This window comes from Coregonus lavaretus (assembly GCF_964263955.1).
Source record: "Coregonus lavaretus genome assembly, contig: HAP1_SCAFFOLD_407, whole genome shotgun sequence".
NCBI lineage: Eukaryota > Metazoa > Chordata > Actinopteri > Salmoniformes > Salmonidae > Coregonus > Coregonus lavaretus.
The window spans coordinates 334,757-360,000 of NW_028159120.1; the positions used below are offsets into that span (position 1 = coordinate 334,757).

The following is a 25,244-nucleotide window of genomic DNA, read 5'->3' on the forward strand; positions in this document are numbered from 1 at the left end:
GTACTGAGTAAATGGTCTGAATACTTATGTAAATGTGATATCTGTTTTTGATTTCTTATGAATTTACAAAAATGTCTAAAAACCTGTTTTTTCTTTGTCGTTATGGGGTATCGTGTGTAGATTGATGAGGGGTCTGAACACACTGTACATGACCCTTCCACAGCTCTCTAAAATACATTACCTATACATTATCAACCTGTACCAATCTATCTATGCCCTGCCACCTAGGCAGAGCTCTATGTTGAAACATGTAAGCTCACACAGTGTATTCACTATGGGCCCCAGAGGCTGTGGTGCAGCAGAGCTCAGCGTATTCACTATGGCCCCCAGAGGCTGTGGTGCAGCAGAGCTCAGTGTTTTCACTATGGCCCCCAGAGGCTGTGGTGCAGCAGAGCTCAGTGTATTCACTATGGCCCCCAGAGGCTGTGGTGCAGCAGAGCTCAGTGTATTCACTATGGCCCCCAGAGGCTGTGGTGCAGCAGAGCTCAGTGTATTCACTATGGCCCCCAGAGGCTGTGGTGCAGCAGAGCTCAGCGTATTCACTATGGCCCCCAGAGGCTGTGGTGCAGCAGAGCTCAGCGTATTCACTATGGCCCCCAGAGGCTGTGGTGCAGCAGAGCTCAGCGTATTCACTATGGCCCCCAGAGGCTGTGGTGCAGCAGAGCTCAGCGTATTCACTATGGCCCCCAGAGGCTGTGGTGCAGCAGAGCTCAGCGTATTCACTATGGCCCCCAGAGGCTGTGGTACAGTGAAGTAATCATTCATTATCATCTGGGCCATTTTTTTCTAGGCCGCAGGTGCTCCCAAATGAAAATTCCACGTCGCACAGCAAAGTAATTAGGTGTGTGTGAGGCAGTAAGGTAGGTGTGTGTTGGTGTGTGGGTAGGTGTGTGTTGGTGTTACCTGTGTTAGTGTGTTGGTGTGAGAGAGGGGCAGTAGGGTAGTTACCTGTGTTAGTGTGTTGGTGTGAGAGAGGGGCAGTAGGGTAGGTACCTGTGTTAGTGTGTTGGTGTGAGAGAGGGGCAGTAGGGTAGTTACCTGTGTTAGTGTGTTGGTGTGAGAGAGGGGCAGTAGGGTAGTTACCTGTGTTAGTGTGTTGGTGTGAGAGAGGGGCAGTAGGGTAGTTACCTGTGTTAGTGTGTTGGTGTGAGAGAGGGGCAGTAGGGTAGTTACCTGTGTTAGTGTGTTGGTGTGAGAGAGGGGCAGTAGGGTAGTTACCTGTGTTAGTGTGTTGGTGTGAGAGAGGGGCAGTAGGGTAGGTACCTGTGTTAGTGTGTTGGTGTGAGAGAGGGGCAGTAGGGTAGTTACCTGTGTTAGTGTGTTGGTGTGAGAGAGGGGCAGTAGGGTAGTTACCTGTGTTAGTGTGTTGGTGTGAGAGAGGGGCAGTAGGGTAGTTACCTGTGTTAGTGTGTTGGTGTGAGAGAGGGGCAGTAGGGTAGGTGTCTCTAAGACATTTTTGGATGTTGACAGTAGCCAGTTTGACGATGTCAGCAGCTGATCCCTGGACTGTCGTGTTAACAGCCTGACGCTCCGCCTGGAGGAGAGGGTAATACACAACTTAGTAACACACACACAGGTAACACACACAACTTAGTAACACTGTTCTAAACACACGTTACTGTATACAGTGGGGGAAAAAAGTATTTAGTCAGCCACCAATTGTGCAAGTTCTCCCACTTAAAAAGATGAGAGAGGCCTGTAATTTTCATCATAGGTACACGTCAACTATGACAGACAAAATGAGATTTTTTTTTCCAGAAAATCACATTGTAGGATTTTTAATGAATTTATTTGCAAATGATGGTGGAAAATAAGTATTTGGTCAATAACAAAAGTTTCTCAATACTTTGTTATATACCCTTTGTTGGCAATGACACAGGTCAAACGTTTTCTGTAAGTCTTCACAAGGTTTTCACACACTGTTGCTGGTATTTTGGCACATTCCTCCATGCAGATCTCCTCTAGAGCAGTGATGTTTTGGGGCTGTCGCTGGGCAACACGGACTTTCAACTCCCTCCAAAGATTTTCTATGGGGTTGAGATCTGGAGACTGGCTAGGCCACTCCAGGACCTTGAAATGCTTCTTACGAAGCCACTCCTTCGTTGCCCGGGCGGTGTGTTTGGGATCATTGTCATGCTGAAAGACCCAGCCATGTTTCATCATCAATGCCCTTGCTGATGGAAGGAGGTTTTCACTCAAAATCTCACGATACATGGCCCCATTCATTCTTTCCTTTACACGGATCAGTCGTCATGGTCCCTTTGCAGAAAAACAGCCCCAAAGCATGATGTTTCCACCCCAATGCTTCACAGTAGGTATGGTGTTCTTTGGATGCAACTCAGCATTCTTTGTCCTCCAAACACGACGAGTTGAGTTTTTACCAAAAAGTTATATTTTGGTTTCATCTGACCATATGACATTCTCCCAATCCTCTTCTGGATCATCCAAATGCACTCTAGCAAACTTCAGACGGGCCTGGACATGTACTGGCTTAAGCAGGGGGACACGTCTTGTACTGCAGGATTTGAGTCCCTGGCATCGTAGTGTGTTACTGGTGGTAGGCTTTGTTACTTTGGTCCCAGCTCTCTGCAGGTCATTCACTAGGTCCCCCTGTGTGGTTCTGGGATTTTTGCTCACCGTTCTTGTGATCATTTTGACCCCACGGGGTGAGATCTTGCGTGGAGCCCCAGATCGAGGGAGATTATCAGTGGTCTTGTATGTCTTCCATTTCCTAATAATTGCTCCCACAGTTGATTTCTTCAAACCAAGCTGCTTACCTATTGCAGAATCAGTCTTCCCAGCCTGGTATAGGTCTACAATTTTGTTTCTGGTGTCCTTTGACAGCTCTTTGGTCTTGGCCATAGTGGAGTTTGGAGTGTGACTGTTTGAGGTTGTGGACAGGTGTCTTTTATACTGATAACAAGTTCAAACAGGTGCCATTAATACAGGTAACGAGTGGAGGACAGAGGAGCCTCTTAAAGAAGAAGTTACAGGTCTGTGAGAGCCAGAAATCTTGCTTGTTTGTTGGTGACCAAATACTTCTTTTCCACCATAATTTGCAAATAAATTCATTAAAAATCCTACAATGTGATTTTCTGGATTTTTTTTCTCAATTTGTCTGTCATTGTTGACGTGTACCTATGATGAAAATTACAGGCCTCTCTCATCTTTTTAAGTGGGAGAACTTGCACAATTGGTGGCTGACTAAATACTTTTTTTCCCCACTGTATGACCGAAGCCCAGCTCGGTTAATCCCTACCATTGTGTCGTTGAGTTGTCATAATGCTGCATCAAATGTAGATTATCCCAGGGGCGTTGGAAGACACAATGTAAGTAACCTAATTTATGTCCCTCTAACTGCCCTGAATGCCTCTGCTGGTCCTACAGCTATTGGATGCAGTAATCATGTGCCTATGAACCAGATTTATACTGTTAGCACTGAGGTGGTGTGTGCAGCTCACCCTGCACTAACATAAATAGCATGAGCATGACTACCTCTGCTAAGCTTCCCAGTAAAGCAATGAATACAATCAAGCATCCCAGAAAAGTGCAAATAATTGCCCACGTTAACATATGTAGATTAAAAAACAAGGTTCATGAAATCAATAATTTGCTAGTAACAGATGACATTCATATTCTGACGATCTCTGAAACTCACTTAGATAATTCCTTTGATGATACAGTGGTAGCAATACAAGGTTATAACATTTACAGAAAAGACAGAAATGCCAATGGTGGAGGTGTTGCTGTTTATATTCAGAACCCCATTCCTGTAAAGCTTAGAGAGGATCTCATGTTAAATACTGTTGAAGTAATATGGCTACAGGTTCATCTGCCTCACCTAAAGCCCATTCTGGTGGGAAGCTGCTATAGACCACCAAGTGCTAACAGTCAGTATCTGGATAACATGTGTGAAATGCTTGATAATGGATGTGATATCAACAGAGGTATATTTTCTGGGTGATTTAAATATTGACTGGCTTTCATCAAGCTGCCCACTCAAGAGAAAGCTTCAAACTGTAACCAGTGCCTGCAACCTGGTTCAGGTTATCAGTCAACCTACCAGGGTAGTTACAAACAGCATAGCAATGAAATCATCAACATGTATTGATCATATCTTTACTAATGCTGCAGAAATATGCTTTAAAGCAGTATCCAAATCCATCGGATGTAGTGATCACAATATAGTATCCATATCTAGGAAAACCAAAGTTCCAAAGGCTGGGCCTAATATAGTGTATAAGAGGTCATACAATAAGTTTTGTAATGATTCCTATGTTGTTGATGTAAAGAATATTTGCTGGTCTGTGGTGTGTAATGAGGAGCAACCAGACGCTGCACTTGACACAATTATGAAATTGCTCATCCCAGTTACTAATAAGCATGCACCCATTAAGAAAATGACTGTAAAAACTGTTAAATCCCAGTGGATTGATGAGGAATTGAAAAATGGTATGGTTGAGAGGGATGAGGCAAAAGGAATGGCAAACAAGTCTGGCAGCACAACCGATTGGCAAATGTACTGCAATTTGAGAAATCAAGTGACTAAACTGAATAAAAAAAAAATATTAAATGACATTTTGGGCAAAAAGGCAAACTCAGCTCCATCATTCATTGAATCAGATGGCTCATCACAAAACCCACTGATATTGCCAATTACTTCAATGATATTTGTCATTGGCAAGATTAGAAAATTTAGGCATGACATGCCAGCAACAAACGCTGACACTACACATCCAAGTATAACTGATCAAATTGTGAAAGACAAGCATTGTAATGTTGAATTCCGTAAAGTGAGTGTGAAAGAGGTGAAATAATTATTGTTGTCTATCAACAATGACAAGCCACCGGGGTCTGACAACTTGGATGGAAAATTACTGAGGATAATGGCGGATGATATCGCCACTCCTATTTGCCATAGGTTCAATTTAAAAAAGTGTGTGCCCTCAGGCCTGGAGGGAAGCTAAAGTCATTCCGCTACCCAAGAATAGTAAAGCCCCCTTTACTGGCTCAAACAGCCAACCAATCAGCCTGTTACCAACCCTTAGTAAACTTCTGGAAAAAATGGTGTTTGACCAGATACAATACTATTTTACAGTAAACAAATTGACAACAGATTTTCAGCACGCTTATAGGGAAGGACATTCAACAAGCACATCACTTACACAAATGACTGATGATTGGCTGAGAGAGAATTATGATTTTGTTAGACTTCAGTGCAGCTTTTGACATTATCGATCATAGTCTGCTGCTGGAAAAACGTATGTGTTATGGCTTTACACCCCCTGCTATAATGTGGATAATGAGTTACCTGTCTAACAGAACACAGAGGGTGTTCTTTAATGGAAGCCTCCAACATAATCCAGGTAGAATCAGGAATTCCCCAGGGCAGCTGTCAAGGCCCATTACTTTTTTCAATCTTTACTAATGACATGCCACTGGCTTTGAGTAAAGCCAGTGTGTCTATGTATGCGGATGACTCAACACTATACATGTCAGCTACTACAGCGACTGAAATGACTGCAACACTTAACAAAGAGCTGCAGTTAGTTTCAGAATGGGTGTCAAGGAATATGTTAGTCCTAAATATTTCAAAAACTAAAAGCATTGTATTTGGGACAAATCATTCACTAAACCCTAAACCTCAACTAAATCTTGTAATAAATAATGTGGAAATTGAGCAAATTTAGGTGACTAAACTGCTGGAGTAACGCTGGATTGTTAACTGTCGTGGTCAAAACATATTGATACAACAGTAGCTAAGATGGGGAGAAGTCTGTCCATAATAAAGCGCTACTCTACCTTCTTAACAGCACTATCAACAAGGCAGGTCCTACAGGCCCTAGTTTTGTCGCACCTGGACTACTGTTCAGTCGTGTGGTCAGGTGCCACAAAGAGGGACTTAGGAAAATTGCAATTGTCTCAGAACAGGGCAGCACGGCTGGCACTTAAAAGTACACGGAGAGCTAACATTAAATCAAATCAAATCAAATTTTATTGGTCACATGCGCCGAATACAACAGGTGCAGACATTGCAGTGAAATGCTTACTTACAGCCCTTAACCAACAGTGCATTTATTTTAAACAAAAAAAGTAAGAATAAAACAACAACAAAAAAGTGTTGAGAAAAAAAGAGCAGAAGTAAAATAAAGTGACAGTAAGGAGGCTATATATACAGTAAAATAAAGTGACAGTAGGGAGGCTATATATACAGGGGGGTACCGTTGCAGAGTCAATGTGTGGGGGCACCGGCTAGTTGAGGTAGTTGAGGTAATATGTACATGTGGGTAGAGTTAAAGTGACTATGCATAAATACTTAACAGAGTAGCAGCAGCGTAAAAAGGATGGGGTGGGGGGGCAGTGCAAATAGTCCGGGTAGCCATGATTAGCTGTTCAGGAGTCTTATGGCTTGGGGGTAGAAGCTGTTGAGAAGTCTTTTGGACCTAGACTTGGCACTCCGGTACCGCTTGCCGTGCGGTAGCAGAGAGAACAGTCTATGACTAGGGTGGCTGGAGTCTTTGACAATTTTGAGGGCCTTCCTCTGACACCGCCTGGTATAGAGGTCCTGGATGGCAGGGAGCTTTGCCCCAGTGATGTACTGGGCCGTACGCACTACCCTCTGTAGTGCCTTGCGGTCAGAGGCCAAGCAGTTGCCATACCAGGCGGTGATGCAACCAGTCAGGATGCTCTCGATGGTGCAGCTGTAGAATTTTTTGAGGATCTGAGGACCCATGCCAAATCTTTTTAGTCTCCTGAGGGGGAATAGGCTTTGTCGTGCCCTCTTCACGACTGTCTTGGTGTGTTGGGACCATGATAGTTCGTTGGTGATGTGGACACCAAGGAACTTGAAGCTCTCAACCTGTTCCACTACAGCCCCGTCGATGAGAATGGGGGCGTGCTCAGTCCTCTTTTTTTTCCTGTAGTCCACAATCATCTCCTTTGTCTTGGTCACGTTGAGGGAGAGGTTGTTGTCCTGGCACCACACGGCCAGATCTCTGACCTCCTCCCTATAGGCTGTCTCATCGTTGTCGGTGATCAGGCCTACCACTGTTGTGTCGTCGGCAAACTTAATGATGGTGTTGGAGTCGTGCCTGGCCATGCAGTCATGGGTGAACAGAGAGTACAGGAGGGGACTGAGCACGCACCCCTGAGGGGCCCCCGTGTTGAGGATCAGTGTGGCAGATGTGTTGTTACCTACCCTTACCACCTGGGGGCGGCCCGTCAGGAAGTCCAGGATCCAGTTGCAGAGGGAGGTGTTTAGTCCCAGGATCCTTAGCTTAGTGATGAGCTTAGAGGGCACTATGGTGTTGAATGCTGAGCTGTAGTCAATGAATAGCATTCTCACGTAGGTGTTCCTCTTGTCCAGGTGGGAAAGGGCAGTGTGGAGTGCGATAGAGATTGCATCATCTGTGGATCTGTTGGGGCGGTATGCAAATTGGAGTGGGTCTAGGGTTTCTGGGATTATGCTGTTGATGTGAGCCATGACCAGTCTTTCAAAGCACTTCATGGCTACAGACGTCAGTGCTACGGGTCGGTAGTCATTTAGGCAGGTTATCTTAGAGTTCTTGGGCACGGGGACTATGGTGGTCTGCTTGAAACATGTTGGTATTACAGACTCAGTCAGGGACATGTTGAAAATGTCAGTGAAGACACTTGCCAGTTGGTCAGCACATGCTCGGAGTACACGTCCTGGTAATCCGTCTGGCCCTGCGGCCTTGTGAATGTTGACCTGCTTAAAAGTCTTACTCACATCGGCTACGGAGAGCGTGATCACATAGTCGTCCGGAACAGCTGGTGCTCTCATGCATGCTTCAGTGTTGCTTGCCTCGAAGCGAGCATAGAAGTGGTTTAGCTCGTCTGGTAGGCTTGTGTCACTGGGCAGCTCGCGGCTGTGCTTCCCTTTGTAGTCTGTAATAGTTTTCAAGCCCTGCCACATCCGACGAGCGTCAGAGCCAGTGTAGTATGATTCAATCTTAGACCTGTATTGACTCTTTGCCTGTTTGATGGTTCGTCGGAGGTCATAGCGGGATTTCTTATAAGCGTCCGGGTTAGAGTCCCGTTCCTTGAAAGCGGCAGCTCTACCCTTTAGCTCAGTGCGGATGTTTCCTGTAATCCATGGCTTCTGGTTGGGGTATGTACGTACGGTCACTGTGGGGACGACATCATCGATGCACTTATTGATGAAGCCAGTGACTGATGTGGTGTACTCCTCAATGCTGTCTGAAGAATCCCGGAACATGTTCCAATCTGTGCTAGCAAAACAGTCCTGTAGCTTAGCATCTGCGTCATCTGACCACTTTTTTATTAACCGAATCACTGGTGCTTCCTGCTTCAGTTTTTGCTTATAAGCAGGAATCAGGAGGATAGAGTTATGGTCAGATTTGCCAAATGGAGGGCGAGGGAGAGCTTTGTATGCGTCTCTGTGTGTGGAGTAAAGGTGGTCTAGAGTTTTTTTCCCTCTGGTTGCACATTTAACATGCTGGTAGAAATTAGGTAGAACGGATTTAAGTTTCCCTGCATTAAAGTCCCCGGCTACTAGGAGCGCTGCATCTGGATGAGCGTTTTCCTGTTGATTAATGGCCTTGTACAACTCATTCAGTGCAATCTTAATGCCAGCATTGGTTTGTGGTGGTAAATAGACAGCTATGAAAAATATAGATGAAAACTCTCTTGGTAAATAGTGTGGTCTACAGCGGTGATATGCATGTAAGTCTCTCATTGCTCAAAGTGGAGGAGAGATTGACCATTGCTTTTCCTTCACTCTGCGGTCCAACTTATCCCAAACCATCTCAATTGGGTTGAGGTCGGGTGATTGTGGAGGCCAGGTCATCTGATGCAGCACTCCATCACTCTCCTTCACGGTCAAATAGCCCTTACACAGCCTGGAGGTGTGTTGGGTCATTGTCCTGTTGAAAAACAAATGATAGTCCCACTAAGCTCCAACCAGATGGGATGGCATATCGCTGCAGAATTCTGTGGTAGCCATGCTGGTTAAGTGTGCCTTGAATTCTAAATATATCACCGACAGTATCACCAGCAAAGCACCCCCACACCATCACACCACCACCTCCATGCTTCACGGTGGGAACCACACATGCGGAGATCATCCGTTCACCTACTCTGCGTTTCACAAAGACACGCTGATCTCAAATTTGGACTCATCAGACCAAAGGACAGATTTGCACCGGTCTAATGTCCATTGCTCGTGTTTCTTTGCCCAAACAAGTCTCTTCTTCTTATTGATGTCCTTTAGAAGTGGTTTCTTTGCAGCAATTCGACCATGAAGGCCTGATTCACGCAGTCTCCTCTGAACAGTTGATGTTGAGATGTGTCTGTTACTTGAACTCTGTGAAGCATTTATTTGGGATGCAATCTGAGGTGCAGGTAATTGCCGATTTCTGAGGCTGGTAACTCTAATGAACTTATCCTCTGCAGCAGAGGTAACTCTGGGTCTTCCTTTCCTGTGGCGGTCCTCATGAGAGCCAGTTTCATCATAGCGCTTGATGGTTTTTGCGACTGCTCTTGAAGAATTCCGGATTGACTGACCTTCATATCTTAACCTCTTAAGGATCGGACCCTTTTTTAAAATTTTCGCCTAAAATGACACCCAAATCTAACTGCCTGTAGCTGAGGACCTGAATCAAGGATATGCATATTCTTGATACCATTTGAAAGAAAACACTTTGAAGTTTGTGGAAATGTGAAATTAATGTAGGAGAATATAACACATTAGATCTGGTAAAAGATAATACAAACAAAAAAACATGCGTTTTCTACTTTTTGTTTTATCATCTTTGAAAGGCCACAATATAATATAGCAGTTTAGGCGCAATTTAGATTTTGGCCACTAGATGGGAGCAGTGTGTGTGCAAAAGTTTCATATTCATCCAGTGAACCATTGCAATACTGGACTATTTTGTATCAAGTCTGCCCAAATGTGCCGAATTGGTCAATTGATACATTTTCAAGTACATAACTATAGAGATCATACAAAAAATATATGGTAATACAAAATGTAAGTTTACACACTCCCAGGAATGTCATACATGATGGATCATTAGCTTATACACTAACTTTCACACATCTAGATGGCCGGGCGGGGTGGGTGTGGAGCCAGAGACAGCAGGGGTTCAAACTGTAGATCCCAGTTCCAACATTTGAATATAAAAATTGATTTTATCAAACAAAACTATGCTACATTTTATCTCTGGGACCCTTAGGACGACAAATCAGAGCAAGATTACTGAATGTAAGTACATTATTTACCTTCAGAGGTGAATGTATCAAACCAGTTGCCGTGATAAGTTTTTTGTTGTTGTGCACTCTCCTCAAACAATAGCATGGTAAAGTGTTATGAAATGTAATATCCTCTGTAGCTCAGCTGGTAGAGCACGACGCTTGTAGTGGGTTCGATCCCCGGGACCACCCATACACAAAAAAATAAATAATGTATGCACGCATGACTGTAAGTCGCTTTGGATAAAAGCGTCTGCTAAATGGCATATTATTATTATTATTATATTGTAAATTGTATATTACTGCCTTAATGTTGCTGGACCCCAGGAAGAGTAGCTGCTGCCTTGGCAGGAACTAATGGGGATCCATAATAAACCCCAGGAAGAGTAGCCGCTGCCTTGGCAGGAACTAATGGGGATCCGTAATAAACCCCAGGAAGAGTAGCTGCTGCCTTGGCAGGAACTAATGGGGATCCATAATAAACCCCAGGAAGAGTAGCTGCTGCCTTGGCAGGAACTAATGGGGATCCATAATAAACCCCAGGAAGAGTAGCTGCTGCCTTGGCAGGAACTAATGGGGATCCATAATAAACCCCAGGAAGAGTAGCTGCTGCCTTGGCAGGAACTAATGGGGATCCATAATAAACCCCAGGAAGAGTAGCTGCTGCCTTGGCAGGAACTAATGGGGATCCTTAATAAACCACAGGAAGAGTAGCTGCTGCCTTGGTAGGAACTAATGGGGATCCATAATAAACCCCAGGAAGAGTAGCTGCTGCCTTGGCAGGAACTAATGGGGATCCATAATAAACCCCAGGAAGAGTAGCTGCTGCCTTGGCAGGAACTAATGGGGATCCATAATAAACCCCAGGAAGAGTAGCTGCTGCCTTGGCAGGAACTAATGGGGATCCATAATAAACCCCAGGAAGAGTAGCTGCCGCCTTGGCAGGAACTAATGGGGATCCATAATAAACCCCAGGAAGAGTAGCTGCCGCCTTGGCAGGAACTAATGGGGATCCATAATAAACCCCAGGAAGAGTAGCTGCCGCCTTGGCAGGAACTAATGGGGATCCATAATAAACCCCAGGAAGAGTAGCTGCTGCCTTGGCAGGAACTAATGGGGATCCATAATAAACCCCAGGAAGAGTAGCTGCTGCCTTGGCAGGAACTAATGGGGATCCATAATAAACCCCAGGAAGAGTAGCTGCTGCCTTGGTAGGAACTAATGGGGATCCATAATAAACCCCAGGAAGAGTAGCTGCTGCCTTGGCTGGAACTAATGGGGATCCATAATAAACCCCAGGAAGAGTAGCTGCTGCCTTGGCAAGAACTAATGGGGATCCATAATAAACCCCAGGAAGAGTAGCTGCTGCCTTGGCTGGAACTAATGGGGATCCATAATAAACCCCAGGAAGAGTAGCTGCTGCCTTGGCAGGAACTAATGGGGATCCATAATAAACCCCAGGAAGAGTAGCTGCTGCCTTGGTAGGAACTAATGGGGATCCATAATAAACCCCAGGAAGAGTAGCTGCTGCCTTGGCAGGAACTAATGGGGATCCATAATAAACCCCAGGAAGAGTAGCTGCTGCCTTGGCAGGAACTAATGGGGATCCATAATAAACCCCAGGAAGAGTAGCTGCTGCCTTGGCAGGAACTAATGGGGATCCATAATAAACCCCAGGAAGAGTAGCTGCTGCCTTGGTAGGAACTAATTGGGATCCATAATAAACCCCTGGAAGAGTAGCTGCTGCCTTGGTAGGAACTAATTGGGATCCATAATAAACCCCTGGAAGAGTAGCTGCTGCCTTGGCAGGAACTAATGGGGATCCATAATAAACCCCCAGGAAGAGTAGCCGCTGCCTTGGCAGGAACTAATGGGGATCCATAATAAACCCCAGGAAGAGTAGCTGCTGCCTTGGCAGGAACTAATGGGGATCCATAATAAACCCCAGGAAGAGTAGCTTCTGCCTTGGCAGGAACTAATGGGGATCCATAATAAACCCCAGGAAGAGTAGCTGCTGCCTTGGCAGGAACTAATGGGGATCCATAATACACCCCAGGAAGAGTAGCTGCTGCCTTGGCAGGAACTAATGGGGATCCATAATAAACCCCAGGAAGAGTAGCTGCTGCCTTGGCAGGAACTAATGGGGATCCATAATAAACCCCAGGAAGAGTAGCTGCTGCCTTGGCAGGAACTAATGGGGATCCATAATACACCCCAGGAAGAGTAGCTGCTGCCTTGGCAGGAACTAATGGGGATCCATAATAAACCCCAGGAAGAGTAGCTGCTGCCTTGGCAGGAACTAATGGGGATCCATAATAAACCCCAGGAAGAGTAGCTGCTGCCTTGGCAGGAACTAATGGGGATCCATAATACACCCCATGAAGAGTAGCTGCTGCCTTGGCAGGAACTAATGGGGATCCTTAATAAATACAAATACATTGTGTGTAATAAATCCTGGTTTAAGTGTTGGTGTTGGCTACATACGTGTGTTCTGGTGTTGGCTATATAAGTGTGTTCTGGTGTTGGTGTTAGCTACATACGTGTGTTCTGGTGTTGGTGTTAGCTATATACGTGTGTTCTGGTGTTGGTGTTAGCTACATACGTGTGTTCTGGTGTAGGTATTGGTGTTGGCTACATACGTGTGTTCTGGTGTGGGTGTTAGCTACATACGTGTGTTCTGGTGTAGGTGTTGGTGTTAGCTACATACGTGTGTTCTGGTGTGGGTGTTAGCTACATACGTGTGTTCTGGTGTGGGTGTTAGCTACATACGTGTGTTCTGGTGTAGGTGTTGGTGTTAGCTACATACGTGTGTTCTGGTGTAGGTGTTGGTGTTAGCTACATACGTGTGTTCTGGTGTAGGTGTTGGTGTTAGCTACATACGTGTGTTCTGGTGTAGGTGTTGGTGTTAGCTACATACGTGTGTTCTGGTGTAGGTGTTGGTGTTAGCTACATACGTGTGTTCTGGTGTAGGTGTTGGTGTTAGCTACATACGTGTGTTCTGGTGTAGGTGTTGGTGTTAGCTACATACGTGTGTTCTGGTGTTGGTGTTAGCTACATACGTGTGTTCTGGTGTAGGTGTTAGCTACATACGTGTGTTCTGGTGTAGGTGTTGGTGTTAGCTACATACGTGTGTTCTGGTGTAGGTGTTGGTGTTAGCTACATACGTGTGTTCTGGTTTAGGTGTTGGTGTTAGCTACATACGTGTGTTCTGGTGTAGGTGTTGGTGTTAGCTACATACGTGTGTTCTGGTGTAGGTGTTGGTGTTAGCTACATACGTGTGTTCTGGTGTAGGTGTTGGTGTTAGCTACATACGTGTGTTCTACGTGTGTTCTGGTGTAGGTGTTGGTGTTAGCTACATACGTGTGTTCTGGTGTAGGTGTTGGTGTTAGCTACATACGTGTGTTCTGGTGTAGGTGTTGGTGTTAGCTACATACGTGTGTTCTGGTGTTGGTGTTAGCTACATACGTGTGTTCTGGTGTAGGTGTTGGTGTTAGCTACATACGTGTGTTCTGGTGTAGGTGTTGGTGTTAGCTACATACGTGTGTTCTGGTGTAGGTGTTGGTGTTAGCTACATACGTGTGTTCTGGTGTAGGTGTTGGTGTTAGCTACATACGTGTGTTCTGGTGTAGGTGTTGGTGTTAGCTACATACGTGTGTTCTGGTGTAGGTGTTGGTGTTAGCTACATACGTGTGTTCTGGTGTAGGTGTTGGTGTTAGCTACATACGTGTGTTCTGGTGTTGGTGTTAGCTACATACGTGTGTTCTGGTGTAGGTGTTAGCTACATACGTGTGTTCTGGTGTAGGTGTTGGTGTTAGCTACATACGTGTGTTCTGGTGTAGGTGTTGGTGTTAGCTACATACGTGTGTTCTGGTTTAGGTGTTGGTGTTAGCTACATACGTGTGTTCTGGTGTAGGTGTTGGTGTTAGCTACATACGTGTGTTCTGGTGTAGGTGTTGGTGTTAGCTACATACGTGTGTTCTGGTGTAGGTGTTGGTGTTAGCTACATACGTGTGTTCTACGTGTGTTCTGGTGTAGGTGTTGGTGTTAGCTACATACGTGTGTTCTGGTGTAGGTGTTGGTGTTAGCTACATACGTGTGTTCTGGTGTAGGTGTTGGTGTTAGCTACATACGTGTGTTCTGGTGTTGGTGTTAGCTACATACGTGTGTTCTGGTGTAGGTGTTGGTGTTAGCTACATACGTGTGTTCTGGTGTAGGTGTTGGTGTTAGCTACATACGTGTGTTCTGGTGTAGGTGTTGGTGTTAGCTACATACGTGTGTTCTGGTGTAGGTGTTGGTGTTAGCTACATACGTGTGTTCTGGTGTAGGTGTTGGTGTTAGCTACATACGTGTGTTCTGGTGTAGGTGTTGGTGTTAGCTACATACGTGTGTTCTGGTGTAGGTGTTGGTGTTAGCTACATACATGTGTTCTGGTGTAGGTGTCGGTGTTAGCTACATACGTGTGTTCTGGTGTAGGTGTTGGTGTTAGCTACATACGTGTGTTCTGGTGTAGGTGTTGGTGTTAGCTACATACGTGTGTTCTGGTGTAGGTGTTGGTGTTGGTGATGTTAGGTAGGTATCTCCTCCGGCCCAGTAGAGTCTGGACAAAACCCTTCTTCACACAGCTACGTACTGTCTCCTTCAGAAACCTGTGGATACCTGGACAAACACAGTAAAACACACACAGTAAAACACACACAATACAACACACAGTAAAACACACATTACAACACACACAGCTCCATTTTCATCATGCAGAAAAGCTAATATCACATAGAAGTAACAAGCCTGTTGCTGTAGTGACCCCCAGGCAGATCAACAAGCCTGTTGCTGTAGTGACCCCCAGGCAGATCAACAAGCCTGTTGCTGTAGTGACCCCCAGGCTGATCAACAAGCCTGTTGCTGTAGTGACCCCCAGGCAGATCAACAAGCCTGTTGCTGTAGTGACCCCCAGGCAGATCAACAAGCCTGTTGCTGTAGTGACCCCCAGGCAGATCAACAAGCCTGTTGCTGTAGTGACCCCCAGGCTGATCAACAAGCCTGTTGCTGTAGTGACCCCCAGGCTGATCAACAAGCCTGTTGCTGTAGTGACCCCCAGGCAGATCAACAAGCCTGTTGCTGTAGTGACCCCCAGGCTGATCAACAAGCCTGTTGCTGTAGTGACCCCCAGGCAGATCAACAAGCCTGTTGCTGTAGTGACCCCCAGGCTGATCAACAAGCCTGTTGCTGTAGTGACCCCCAGGCTGATCAACAAGCCTGTTGCTGTAGTGACCCCCAGGCTGATCAACAAGCCTGTTGCTGTAGTGACCCCCAGGCTGATCAACAAGCCTGTTGCTGTAGTGACCCCCAGGCTGATCAACAAGCCTGTTGCTGTAGTGACCCCCAGGCTGATCAACAAGCCTGTTGCTGTAGTGACCCCCAGGCTGATCAACAAGCATGTTGCTGTAGTGACCCCCAGGCTGATCAACAAGCCTGTTGCTGTAGTGACCCCCAGGCTGATCAACAAGCCTGTTGCTGTAGTGACCCCCAGGCTGATCAACAAGCCTGTTGCTGTAGTGACCCCCAGGCTGATCAACAAGCCTGTTGCTGTAGTGACCCCCAGGCAGATCAACAAGCCTGTTGCTGTAGTGACCCCCAGGCTGATCAACAAGCCTGTTGCTGTAGTGACCCCCAGGCTGATCAACAAGCCTGTTGCTGTAGTGACCCCCAGGCTGATCAACAAGCCTGTTGCTGTAGTGACCCCCAGGCTGATCAACAAGCCTGTTGCTGTAGTGACCCCCAGGCTGATCAACAAGCCTGTTGCTGTAGTGACCCCCAGGCAGATCAACAAGCCTGTTGCTGTAGTGACCCCCAGGCAGATCAACAAGCCTGTTGCTGTAGTGACCCCCAGGCAGATCAACAAGCCTGTTGCTGTAGTGACCCCCAGGCAGATCAACAAGCCTGTTGCTGTAGTGACCCCCAGGCTGATCAGGTTGCTGTAGTGACCCCCAGGCAGATCAACAAGCCTGTTGCTGTAGTGACCCCCAGGCAGATCAGGTTGCTGTAGTGACCCCCAGGCAGATCAACAAGCCTGTTGCTGTAGTGACCCCCAGGCTGATCAACAAGCCTGTTGCTGTAGTGACCCCCAGGCTGATCAGGTTGCTGTAGTGACCCCCAGGCTGATCAACAAGCCTGTTGCTGTAGTGACCCCCAGGCTGATCAACAAGCCTGTTGCTGTAGTGACCCCCAGGCAGATCAGGTTGCTGTAGTGACCCCCAGGCAGATCAGGTTGCTGTAGTGACCCCCAGGCAGATCAGGTTGCTGTAGTGACCCCCAGGCAGATCAGGTTGCTGTAGTGACCCCCAGGCAGATCAGGTTGCTGTAGTGACCCCCAGGCTGATCAACAAGCCTGTTGCTGTAGTGACCCCCAGGCAGATCAACAAGCCTGTTGCTGTAGTGACCCCCAGGCAGATCAGGTTGCTGTAGTGACCCCCAGGCAGATCAGTGTACCTGTGTATCGCTCCTTGAAGCTCTCGATATAAGCAGCTGCATCGTCCTCCTCTATTCCCATCTGCTCTCCCAGAGACTTGGCTCCCATCCCATAGATTATACCATAACACATCTACACACACACACACGTATAATACACACACACACACACACACACACACACACAACATACGCACAGACACACAATATAATGAATATACATCAAGCTGGAAACAAATGCAGTGTGTGTGTGTTACTACCCTCGTGGGTAGCAGAAATAACCATTCTCCCTCGTGGGGACATTTCCCAGATGCCCACAATGAATATTTTAGGCTTAGGAGTTAGGTTTAGGGTTAGGAAAAATAGGATTTTTAATGGAAATACATATAGGCTTAGGAGTTAGGTTTAGGGTTAGCAAAAATAGGATTTTTAATGGAAATACATATAGGCTTAGGAGTTAGGTTTAGGGTTAGGAAAAATAGGATTTTTAATGGAAATACATTTGAGGTCCCCACAAGGATAGTAAAACATATACTGTGCCTGTTTAGCCTGTTGTCTCAGGGTGTCGTCCACCGTCTCCAGCTCAATGCTCCTCCACTCAGCAGCGATACAGCGGAACACATCAGCTCCTCCATTCAACACCTGACACACATTTGGACAAAGTCAGATGAAAGTAGCATCACCAAGCTGTGTGTGTCTGTGTGTGTGTGTGTGTGTGTGTGTGTGTGTGTGTCTGTGTGTGTGTCTGTGTGTGTGTGTGACCTGTAGCAGACGTCTGTCCTTAGAGAGGTGAGCCAACACCCTGAGCTCCAACTGGGAATAATCTGCTGCTAATACCATCCCTCCTGGAGAGAGAGAGAGAGAGAGAGAGAGAGAGAGAGAGAGAGAGGGGGGAGAGAGAGGAGAGAGGGTGGGGGAGAGAAAGGGTGGGGGAGAGAGAGGAGAGAGGGTGGGGGAGAGACGGGGAGAGAGAGGAGAGAGGGTGGGGGAGAGAAAGGGTGGGGGAGAGAGAGGAGAGAGGGTGGGGGAGAGACGGGGAGAGAGAGGAGAGAGGGTGGGGGCGAGACGGGGAGAGAGAGGAGAGAGGGTGGGGGGAGAGAGAGGAGAGAGGGTGGGGGAGAGACGGGGAGAGACGGGGAGAGAGGAGAAGGACGGGGAGAGAGAGGAGAGAGGAGAGAGAGAGATGAGAGAGGAGAGAGAGGGTGGGGGAGAGACAGGGGGAGAGAGAGGAGAGAGGGTGGGGGAGAGAGAGGGTGGGGGAGAGAGAGGTGGAGGTAAGGAGAGAGAGAGAGGTGGAGGTAAGGAGAGAGAGAGAGGTGGAGGTAAGGAGAGAGAGAGAGGTGGAGGTAAGGAGAGAGAGAGAGGGGGAGGTAAGGAGAGAGAGGCTTTTTTGATGACATGGTACCATCAGTAGAGACTCTCTGTGGCCTGTCTGACATGGTACCATCAGTAGAGACTCTCTGTGGCCTGTCTGACATGGTACCATCAGTAGAGACTCTCTGTGGCCTGTCTGACATGGTACCATCAGTAGAGACTCTCTGTGGCCTGTCTGACATGGTACCATCAGTAGAGACTCTCTGTGGCCTGTCTGACATGGTACCATCAGTAGAGACTCTCTGTGGCCTGTCTGACGTGGTACCATCAGTAGAGACTCTCTGTGGCCTGTCTGACATGGTACCATCAGTAGAGACTCTCTGTGGCCTGTCTGACGTGGTACCATCAGTAGAGACTCTCTGTGGCCTGTCTGACATGGTACCATCAGTAGAGACTCTCTGTGGCCTGTCTGACGTGGTACCATCAGTAGAGACTCTCTGTGGCCTGTCTGACATGGTACCATCAGTAGAGACTCTCTGTGGCCTGTCTGACATGGTACCATCAGTAGAGACTCTCTGTGGCCTGTCTGACATGGTACCATCAGTAGAGACTCTCTGTGGCCTGTCTGACATGGTACCATCAGTAGAGACTCTCTGTGGCCTGTCTGACGTGGTACCATCAGTAGAGACTCTCTGTGGCCTGTCTGACATGGTACCATCAGTAGAGACTCTCTGTGGCCTGTCTGACGTGGTACCATCAGTAGAGACTCTCTGTGGCCTGTCTGACGTGGTACCATCAGTAGAGACTCTCTGTGGCCTGTCTGACGTGGTACCATCAGTAGAGACTCTCTGTGGCCTGTCTGACATGGTACCATCAGTAGAGACTCTCTGTGGCCTGTCTGACGTGGTACCATCAGTAGAGACTCTCTGTGGCCTGTCTGACATAATAATAATATAATAATAATATGCCATTTAGCAGATGCTTTTATCCAAAGCGACTTACAGTCATGTGTGCATACATTTTTACGTATGGATGGTCCCGGGGATCGAACCCACTACCCTGGCATTACAAGCGCCATGCTCTACCAATTGAGCTACAGAGGACCATCAGTAGAGACTCTCTGTGGCCTGTCTGACATGGTACCATTAGAAAATATTCTCTGTGGCCGTTAAAAAATCCATAATCCATGAGATAAGGCCGTGGTGGATATTGAACTGTGAGTCAAGTTTTCTGGCGAGGATGGCAGGCTGGAGATGGAGATGAGCTCTCTAGTACATCTCTCTATGGTGTCAGGAGAAGTTACCTGTTAAAGGTGTTAGGGGGAGGAGTTACCTGTGAAAGGTACAAAGGCGTTTCTCATGCTGACGGAGAACGCCACGGCCCCTTCAGGAGGAGGAGCTAGAGGTTTGATCAGCCTGGAGCGGCCCCTGCTGGGAGGTAAGAACACACATTACTGAACATCATGAAGCACAAAGGCCCTACAGTAGCTTATCCTGTGGATTGAAGCACATAGGCCCTACAGTAGCTTATTCTGTGGATTGAAGCACATAGGCCCTACAGTAGCTTATCCTGTGGATTGAAGCACATAGGCCCTACAGTAGCTTATCCTGTGGATTGAAGCACATAGGCCCTACAGTAGCTTATCCTGTGGATTGAAGCACATAGGCCCTACAGTAGCTTATCCTGTGGATTGAAGCACATAAGCCCTACAGTAGCTTATCCTGTGGATTGAAGCACATAGGCCCTACAGTCGGGAAGAGTAAATTTTAAACAGCTGAATGTTGAGTTGGGGCTGTCAGTGAGCATACAAATTCAATCGCGGGTAAACAGTTTGGAAAGCAAATGGCTAGGCCTACTGAAAAGAGGAGAATCTCATTTGTCCGTAGCTACCAAAATGATTTCTCAACTCGCACAACTTTGCAAACAGCAACATTTGAGCCTGCAGCCAGAGTATCTTGATTTGAGCCTGAGTGTGGACATGTCATTGGGTGAGTCAGTGAGTGGACATGTCATTGATTGAGTCAGTGCCACTGCAAAGTTTTTTAGGACAATATTTTCTTCCTGACAGGGTGAGATAGTTATTTCCACCCAGTCCGGCGGCCATCTTGTGAAGGTTAGGGTTAGTAGTTATAGTTTAACAGTATAATAGATAGTTATTCCCACCCAGTCCGGCGGCCATCTTGTGAAGGTGAGGGTTAGTAGTTATAGTTTAACAGTATAATAGATAGTTATTCCCACCCAGTCCGGCGGCCATCTTGTGAAGGTGAGGGTTAGTAGTTATAGTTTAACAGTATAATAGATAGTTATTCCCACCCAGTCCGGCGGCCATCTTGTGAAGGTGAGGGTTAGTAGTTATAGTTTAACAGTATAATAGATAGTTATTCCCACCCTGTCCGGCGGCCATCTTGTGAGGGCGGGCTCTCCTCCACCACAGAGGCCATCTGGATCTCAAAGTCCTTCGGAACGTTCTGGATGTTGGGCTCTGTGAAGCTCACTCTGCCTGTGCTCACACACACACACACACACACACACACACACACACACAAACACACACACACACAAGCAGACTGATGTATAAATGATCAGTGTGTGTGTTTACATTACATTACATTTTAGTCATTTAGCAGACACTCTTATCCAGAACGACTTTCATTAGTGCATTCATCTTCAGATAGTTAGGTCAGACAACCACATACAGTGGCTTGCGAAAGTATTCACCCCCCTTGGCATTTTCCTATTTTGTTGCCTTACAACCTGGAATTACAGCTGCAAGTCTCTTGGGGTATGTCTCTATAAGCTTGGCACATCTAGCCATTGGGATTTTTGCTTCAAGTTGGGTTCCGCTGGTGTACAGCAATCTTTAAGTCATACCACAGATTCTCAATTGGATTGAGGTCTGGGCTTTGACTAGGCCATTTCAAGACATTTAAATGTTTCCCATTAAACCACTCGAGTGTTGCTTTAGCAGTATGCTTAGGGTCATTGTCCTGCTGGAAGGTGAACCTCCGTCCCAGACTCAAATCTCTGGAAGACTGAAACAGGTTTCCCTCAATAATTTCCCTGTATTTAGCGCCATCCACCATTCCTTAAATTCTGACCAGTTTCCCAGTCCCTGCTGATGAAAAACATCCCCACAGCATGATGCTGCCACCCCCATGCTTCACTGTGGGGATGGTGTTCTCGGGGTGATGAGAGGTGTTGGGTTTGCGCCAGACATAGCATTTTCCTTCATGGCCAAAAAGCTAAATTTTAGTCTCATCTGACCAGAGTACCGTCTTCCATATGTTTGGGGAGTCTCCCACATGCCTTTTGGCGAACACCAAACGTGTTTACTTATTTATTTTTTTAAGCAATGGCTTTTTTGAAACAAGTCATTTTTTTGGTTTCACTTCACCAATTCAGACTATTTTGTGTATGTCCATTACATGAAATCCAAATAAAATCAATTTAAGTTACAGGTTGTAATGTAACATAATAGGAAATACGCCAAGGGGGATGAATACTTTGCAAGGCACTGTATCACAGTCACAGTTAGTGTATTCATCTTCAGATAGCTAGCTGAGACAACCACATATCACAGCCGTAGCAGGCACATTCCACATCATTATCAGCAAAGTCTGTGCTTTTAAGAAAATACCATTTATTTATTAATACTGGTTTTGGGTAATAAGACTGAGATGGGTGTGTTACCTGTAGCAGGGGGTGTTACCTGTAGCAGGGGGTGTTCCCTGTAGCAGGGTGTGTGTTACCTGTAGCAGGGTGTGTGTTACCTGTAGCAGGGTGTGTTACCTGTAGCAGGGTGTGTTACCTGTAGCAGGGTGTGTGTTACCTGTAGCAGGGGGTGTTACCTGTAGCAGGGTGTGTTACCTGTAGCAGGGTGTGTGTTACCTGTAGCAGGGGGTGTTACCTGTAGCAGGGTGTGTTACCTGTAGCAGGGGGTGTTCCCTGTAGCAGGGGGTGTTACCTGTAGCAGGGTGTGTTCCCTGTAGCAGGGGGTGTTACCTGTAGCAGGGTGTGTTACCTGTAGCAGGGTGTGTTCCCTGTAGCAGGGGGTGTTACCTGTAGCAGGGTGTGTTACCTGTAGCAGGGGGTGTTACCTGTAGCAGGGGGTGTTACCTGTAGCAGGGTGTGTTCCCTGTAGCAGGGTGTTCCCTGTAGCAGGGTGTGTTACCTGTAGACGGGTGTTCCCTGTAGCAGGGTGTGTTACCTGTAGCAGGGTGTTCCCTGTAGCAGGGTGTGTTACCTGTAGCAGGGTGTTACCTGTAGCAGGGTGTGTTACCTGTAGCAGGGTGTTCCCTGTAGCAGGGTGTGTTCCCTGTAGCAGGGTGTGTGTTACCTGTAGCAGGGTGTGTGTTACCTGTAGCAGGGTGTGTGTTACCTGTAGCAGGGTGTGTGTTACCTGTAGCAGGGGGTGTTACCTGTAGCAGGGTGTGTTACCTGTAGCAGGGTGTGTGTTACCTGTAGCAGGGTGTGTGTTACCTGTAGCAGGGTGTGTGTTACCTGTAGCAGGGTGTGTGTTACCTGTAGCAGGGTGTGTGTTACCTGTAGCAGGGTGTGTGTTACCTGTAGCAGGGTGTGTGTTACCTGTAGCAGGGGGTGTTACCTGTAGCAGGGTGTGTTACCTGTAGCAGGGTGTGTTACCTGTAGCAGGGGGTGTTACCTGTAGCAGGGTGTGTTACCTGTAGCAGGGTGTGTGTTACCTGTAGCAGGGTGTGTGTTACCTGTAGCAGGGTGTGTGTTACCTGTAGCAGGGTGTGTGTTACCTGTAGCAGGGTGTGTGTTACCTGTAGCAGGGTGTGTTACCTGTAGCAGGGTGTGTTACCTGTAGCAGGGTGTGTTACCTGTAGCAGGGTGTGTTACCTGTAGCAGGGTGTGTTACCTGTAGCAGGGTGTGTGTTACCTGTAGCAGGGTGTGTTACCTGTAGCAGGGTGTGTGTTACCTGTAGCAGGGTGTGTGTTACCTGTAGCAGGGTGTGTGTTACCTGTAGCAGGGTGTGTTACCTGTAGCAGGGTGTGTTACCTGTAGCAGGGTGTGTTACCTGTAGCAGGGTGTGTGTTACCTGTAGCAGGGTGTGTGTTACCTGTAGCAGGGTGTGTGTTACCTGTAGCAGGGTGTGTTACCTGTAGCAGGGTGTGTTACCTGTAGCAGGGTGTGTTACCTGTAGCAGGGTGTGTTACCTGTAGCAGGGTGTGTTACCTGTAGCAGGGTGTGTTACCTGTAGCAGGGTGTGTGTTACCTGTAGCAGGGTGTGTTACCTGTAGCAGGGTGTGTTACCTGTAGCAGGGTGTGTTACCTGTAGCAGGGTGTGTGTTACCTGTAGCAGTGTGAGTGTTACCTGTAGCAGGGTGTGTTACCTGTAGCAGGGTGTGTGTTACCTGTAGCAGTGTGAGTGTTACCTGTAGCAGGGTGTGTTACCTGTAGCAGGGTGTGTGTTACCTGTAGCAGGGTGTGTTACCTGTAGCAGGGTGTGTGTTACCTGTAGCAGTGTGAGTGTTACCTGTAGCAGTGTGAGTGTTACCTGTAGCAGGGTGTGTGTTACCTGTAGCAGGGTGTGTTACCTGTAGCAGGGTGTGTGTTACCTGTAGCAGGGTGTGTTACCTGTAGCAGGGTGTGTGTTACCTGTAGCAGGGTGTGTTACCTGTAGCAGGGTGTGTTACCTGTAGCAGGGTGTGTGTTACCTGTAGCAGGGTGTGTTACCTGTAGCAGTGTGTGTTACCTGTAGCAGTGTGTGTGTTACCTGTAGCAGTGTGAGTGTTACCTGTAGCAGGGTGTGTTACCTGTAGCAGGGTGTGTTCCCTGTAGCAGGGTGTGTGTTACCTGTAGCAGGGTGTGTGTGTTACCTGTAGCAGGGGGTGTGTTACCTGTAGCAGGGTGTGTTACCTGTAGCAGGGTGTGTTACCTGTAGCAGGGTGTGTTACCTGTAGCAGGGTGTGTGTTACCTGTAGCAGGGTGTGTTACCTGTAGCAGGGTGTGTGTTACCTGTAGCAGGGTGTGTTACCTGTAGCAGGGTGTGTGTTACCTGTAGCAGGGTGTGTTACCTGTAGCAGGGTGTGTGTTACCTGTAGCAGGGTGTGTGTTACCTGTAGCAGGGTGTGTGTTACCTGTAGCAGGGTGTGTGTTACCTGTAGCAGGGTGTGAGTTACCTGTAGCAGTGTGGGTGTTACCTGTAGCAGGGTGTGTTACCTGTAGCAGGGTGTGTTACCTGTAGCAGGGTGTGTGTTACCTGTAGCAGTGTGTGTGTTACCTGTAGCAGGGTGTGTGTTACCTGTAGCAGGGTGTGTGTTACCTGTAGCAGGGTGTGTGTTACCTGTAGCAGTGTGAGTCCGGGAGACAGGGTGTGTTACCTGTAGCAGGGTGTGTGTTACCTGTAGCAGGGTGTGTTACCTGTAGCAGGGTGTGTTACCTGTAGCAGGGTGTGTGTTACCTGTAGCAGGGTGTGTGTTACCTGTAGCAGGGTGTGTTACCTGTAGCAGGGTGTGTTACCTGTAGCAGGGTGTGTTACCTGTAGCAGGGTGTGTTACCTGTAGCAGGGTGTGTTACCTGTAGCAGGGTGTGTTACCTGTAGCAGGGTGTGTTACCTGTAGCAGGGTGTGTTACCTGTAGCAGGGTGTGTTACCTGTAGCAGGGTGTGTTACCTGTAGCAGGGTGTGTGTTACCTGTAGCAGGGTGTGTGTTACCTGTAGCAGGGTGTGTTACCTGTAGCAGGGTGTGTTACCTGTAGCAGGGTGTGTGTTACCTGTAGCAGGGTGTGTTACCTGTAGCAGGGTGTGTTACCTGTAGCAGGGTGTGTGTTACCTGTAGCAGTGTGAGTGTTACCTGTAGCAGGGTGTGTTACCTGTAGCAGGGTGTGTTACCTGTAGCAGGGTGTGTTACCTGTAGCAGGGTGTGTGTTACCTGTAGCAGTGTGTGTTACCTGTAGCAGGGTGTGTTACCTGTAGCAGGGTGTGTTACCTGTAGCAGGGGTTGTTCCCTGTAGCAGGGTGTGTTACCTGTAGCAGGGTGTGTGTTACCTGTAGCAGGGTGTGTGTTACCTGTAGCAGGGTGTGTGTTACCTGTAGCAGGGTGTGTTACCTGTAGCAGGGTGTGTGTTACCTGTAGCAGTGTGTGTTACCTGTAGCAGGGTGTGTTACCTGTAGCAGGGTGTGTTACCTGTAGCAGGGTGTGTTACCTGTAGCAGGGTGTGTTCCCTGTAGCAGGGTGTGTTACCTGTAGCAGGGTGTGTGTTACC

General features: G+C 47.5%; 1 protein-coding gene across 1 annotated transcript in view; it reads right to left on the minus strand.

The window, feature by feature from the left end:
• LOC311123262 (DNA polymerase theta-like) overlaps positions 1-25,244 on the minus strand; it is a gene marked incomplete at its 5' end in the record, with an annotated part of 100,144 nt that overhangs the window by 13,143 nt on the left and 61,757 nt on the right. The window contains 7 exons of the mRNA XM_084197518.1: positions 1,399-1,534; positions 14,768-14,892; positions 16,723-16,834; positions 17,242-17,343; positions 17,464-17,546; positions 19,348-19,442; positions 20,404-20,515. Coding sequence (XP_084053644.1) covers positions 1,399-1,534; positions 14,768-14,892; positions 16,723-16,834; positions 17,242-17,343; positions 17,464-17,546; positions 19,348-19,442; positions 20,404-20,515 — 765 coding nt within the window. The remainder of the gene's footprint in view (positions 1-1,398; positions 1,535-14,767; positions 14,893-16,722; positions 16,835-17,241; positions 17,344-17,463; positions 17,547-19,347; positions 19,443-20,403; positions 20,516-25,244) is intronic.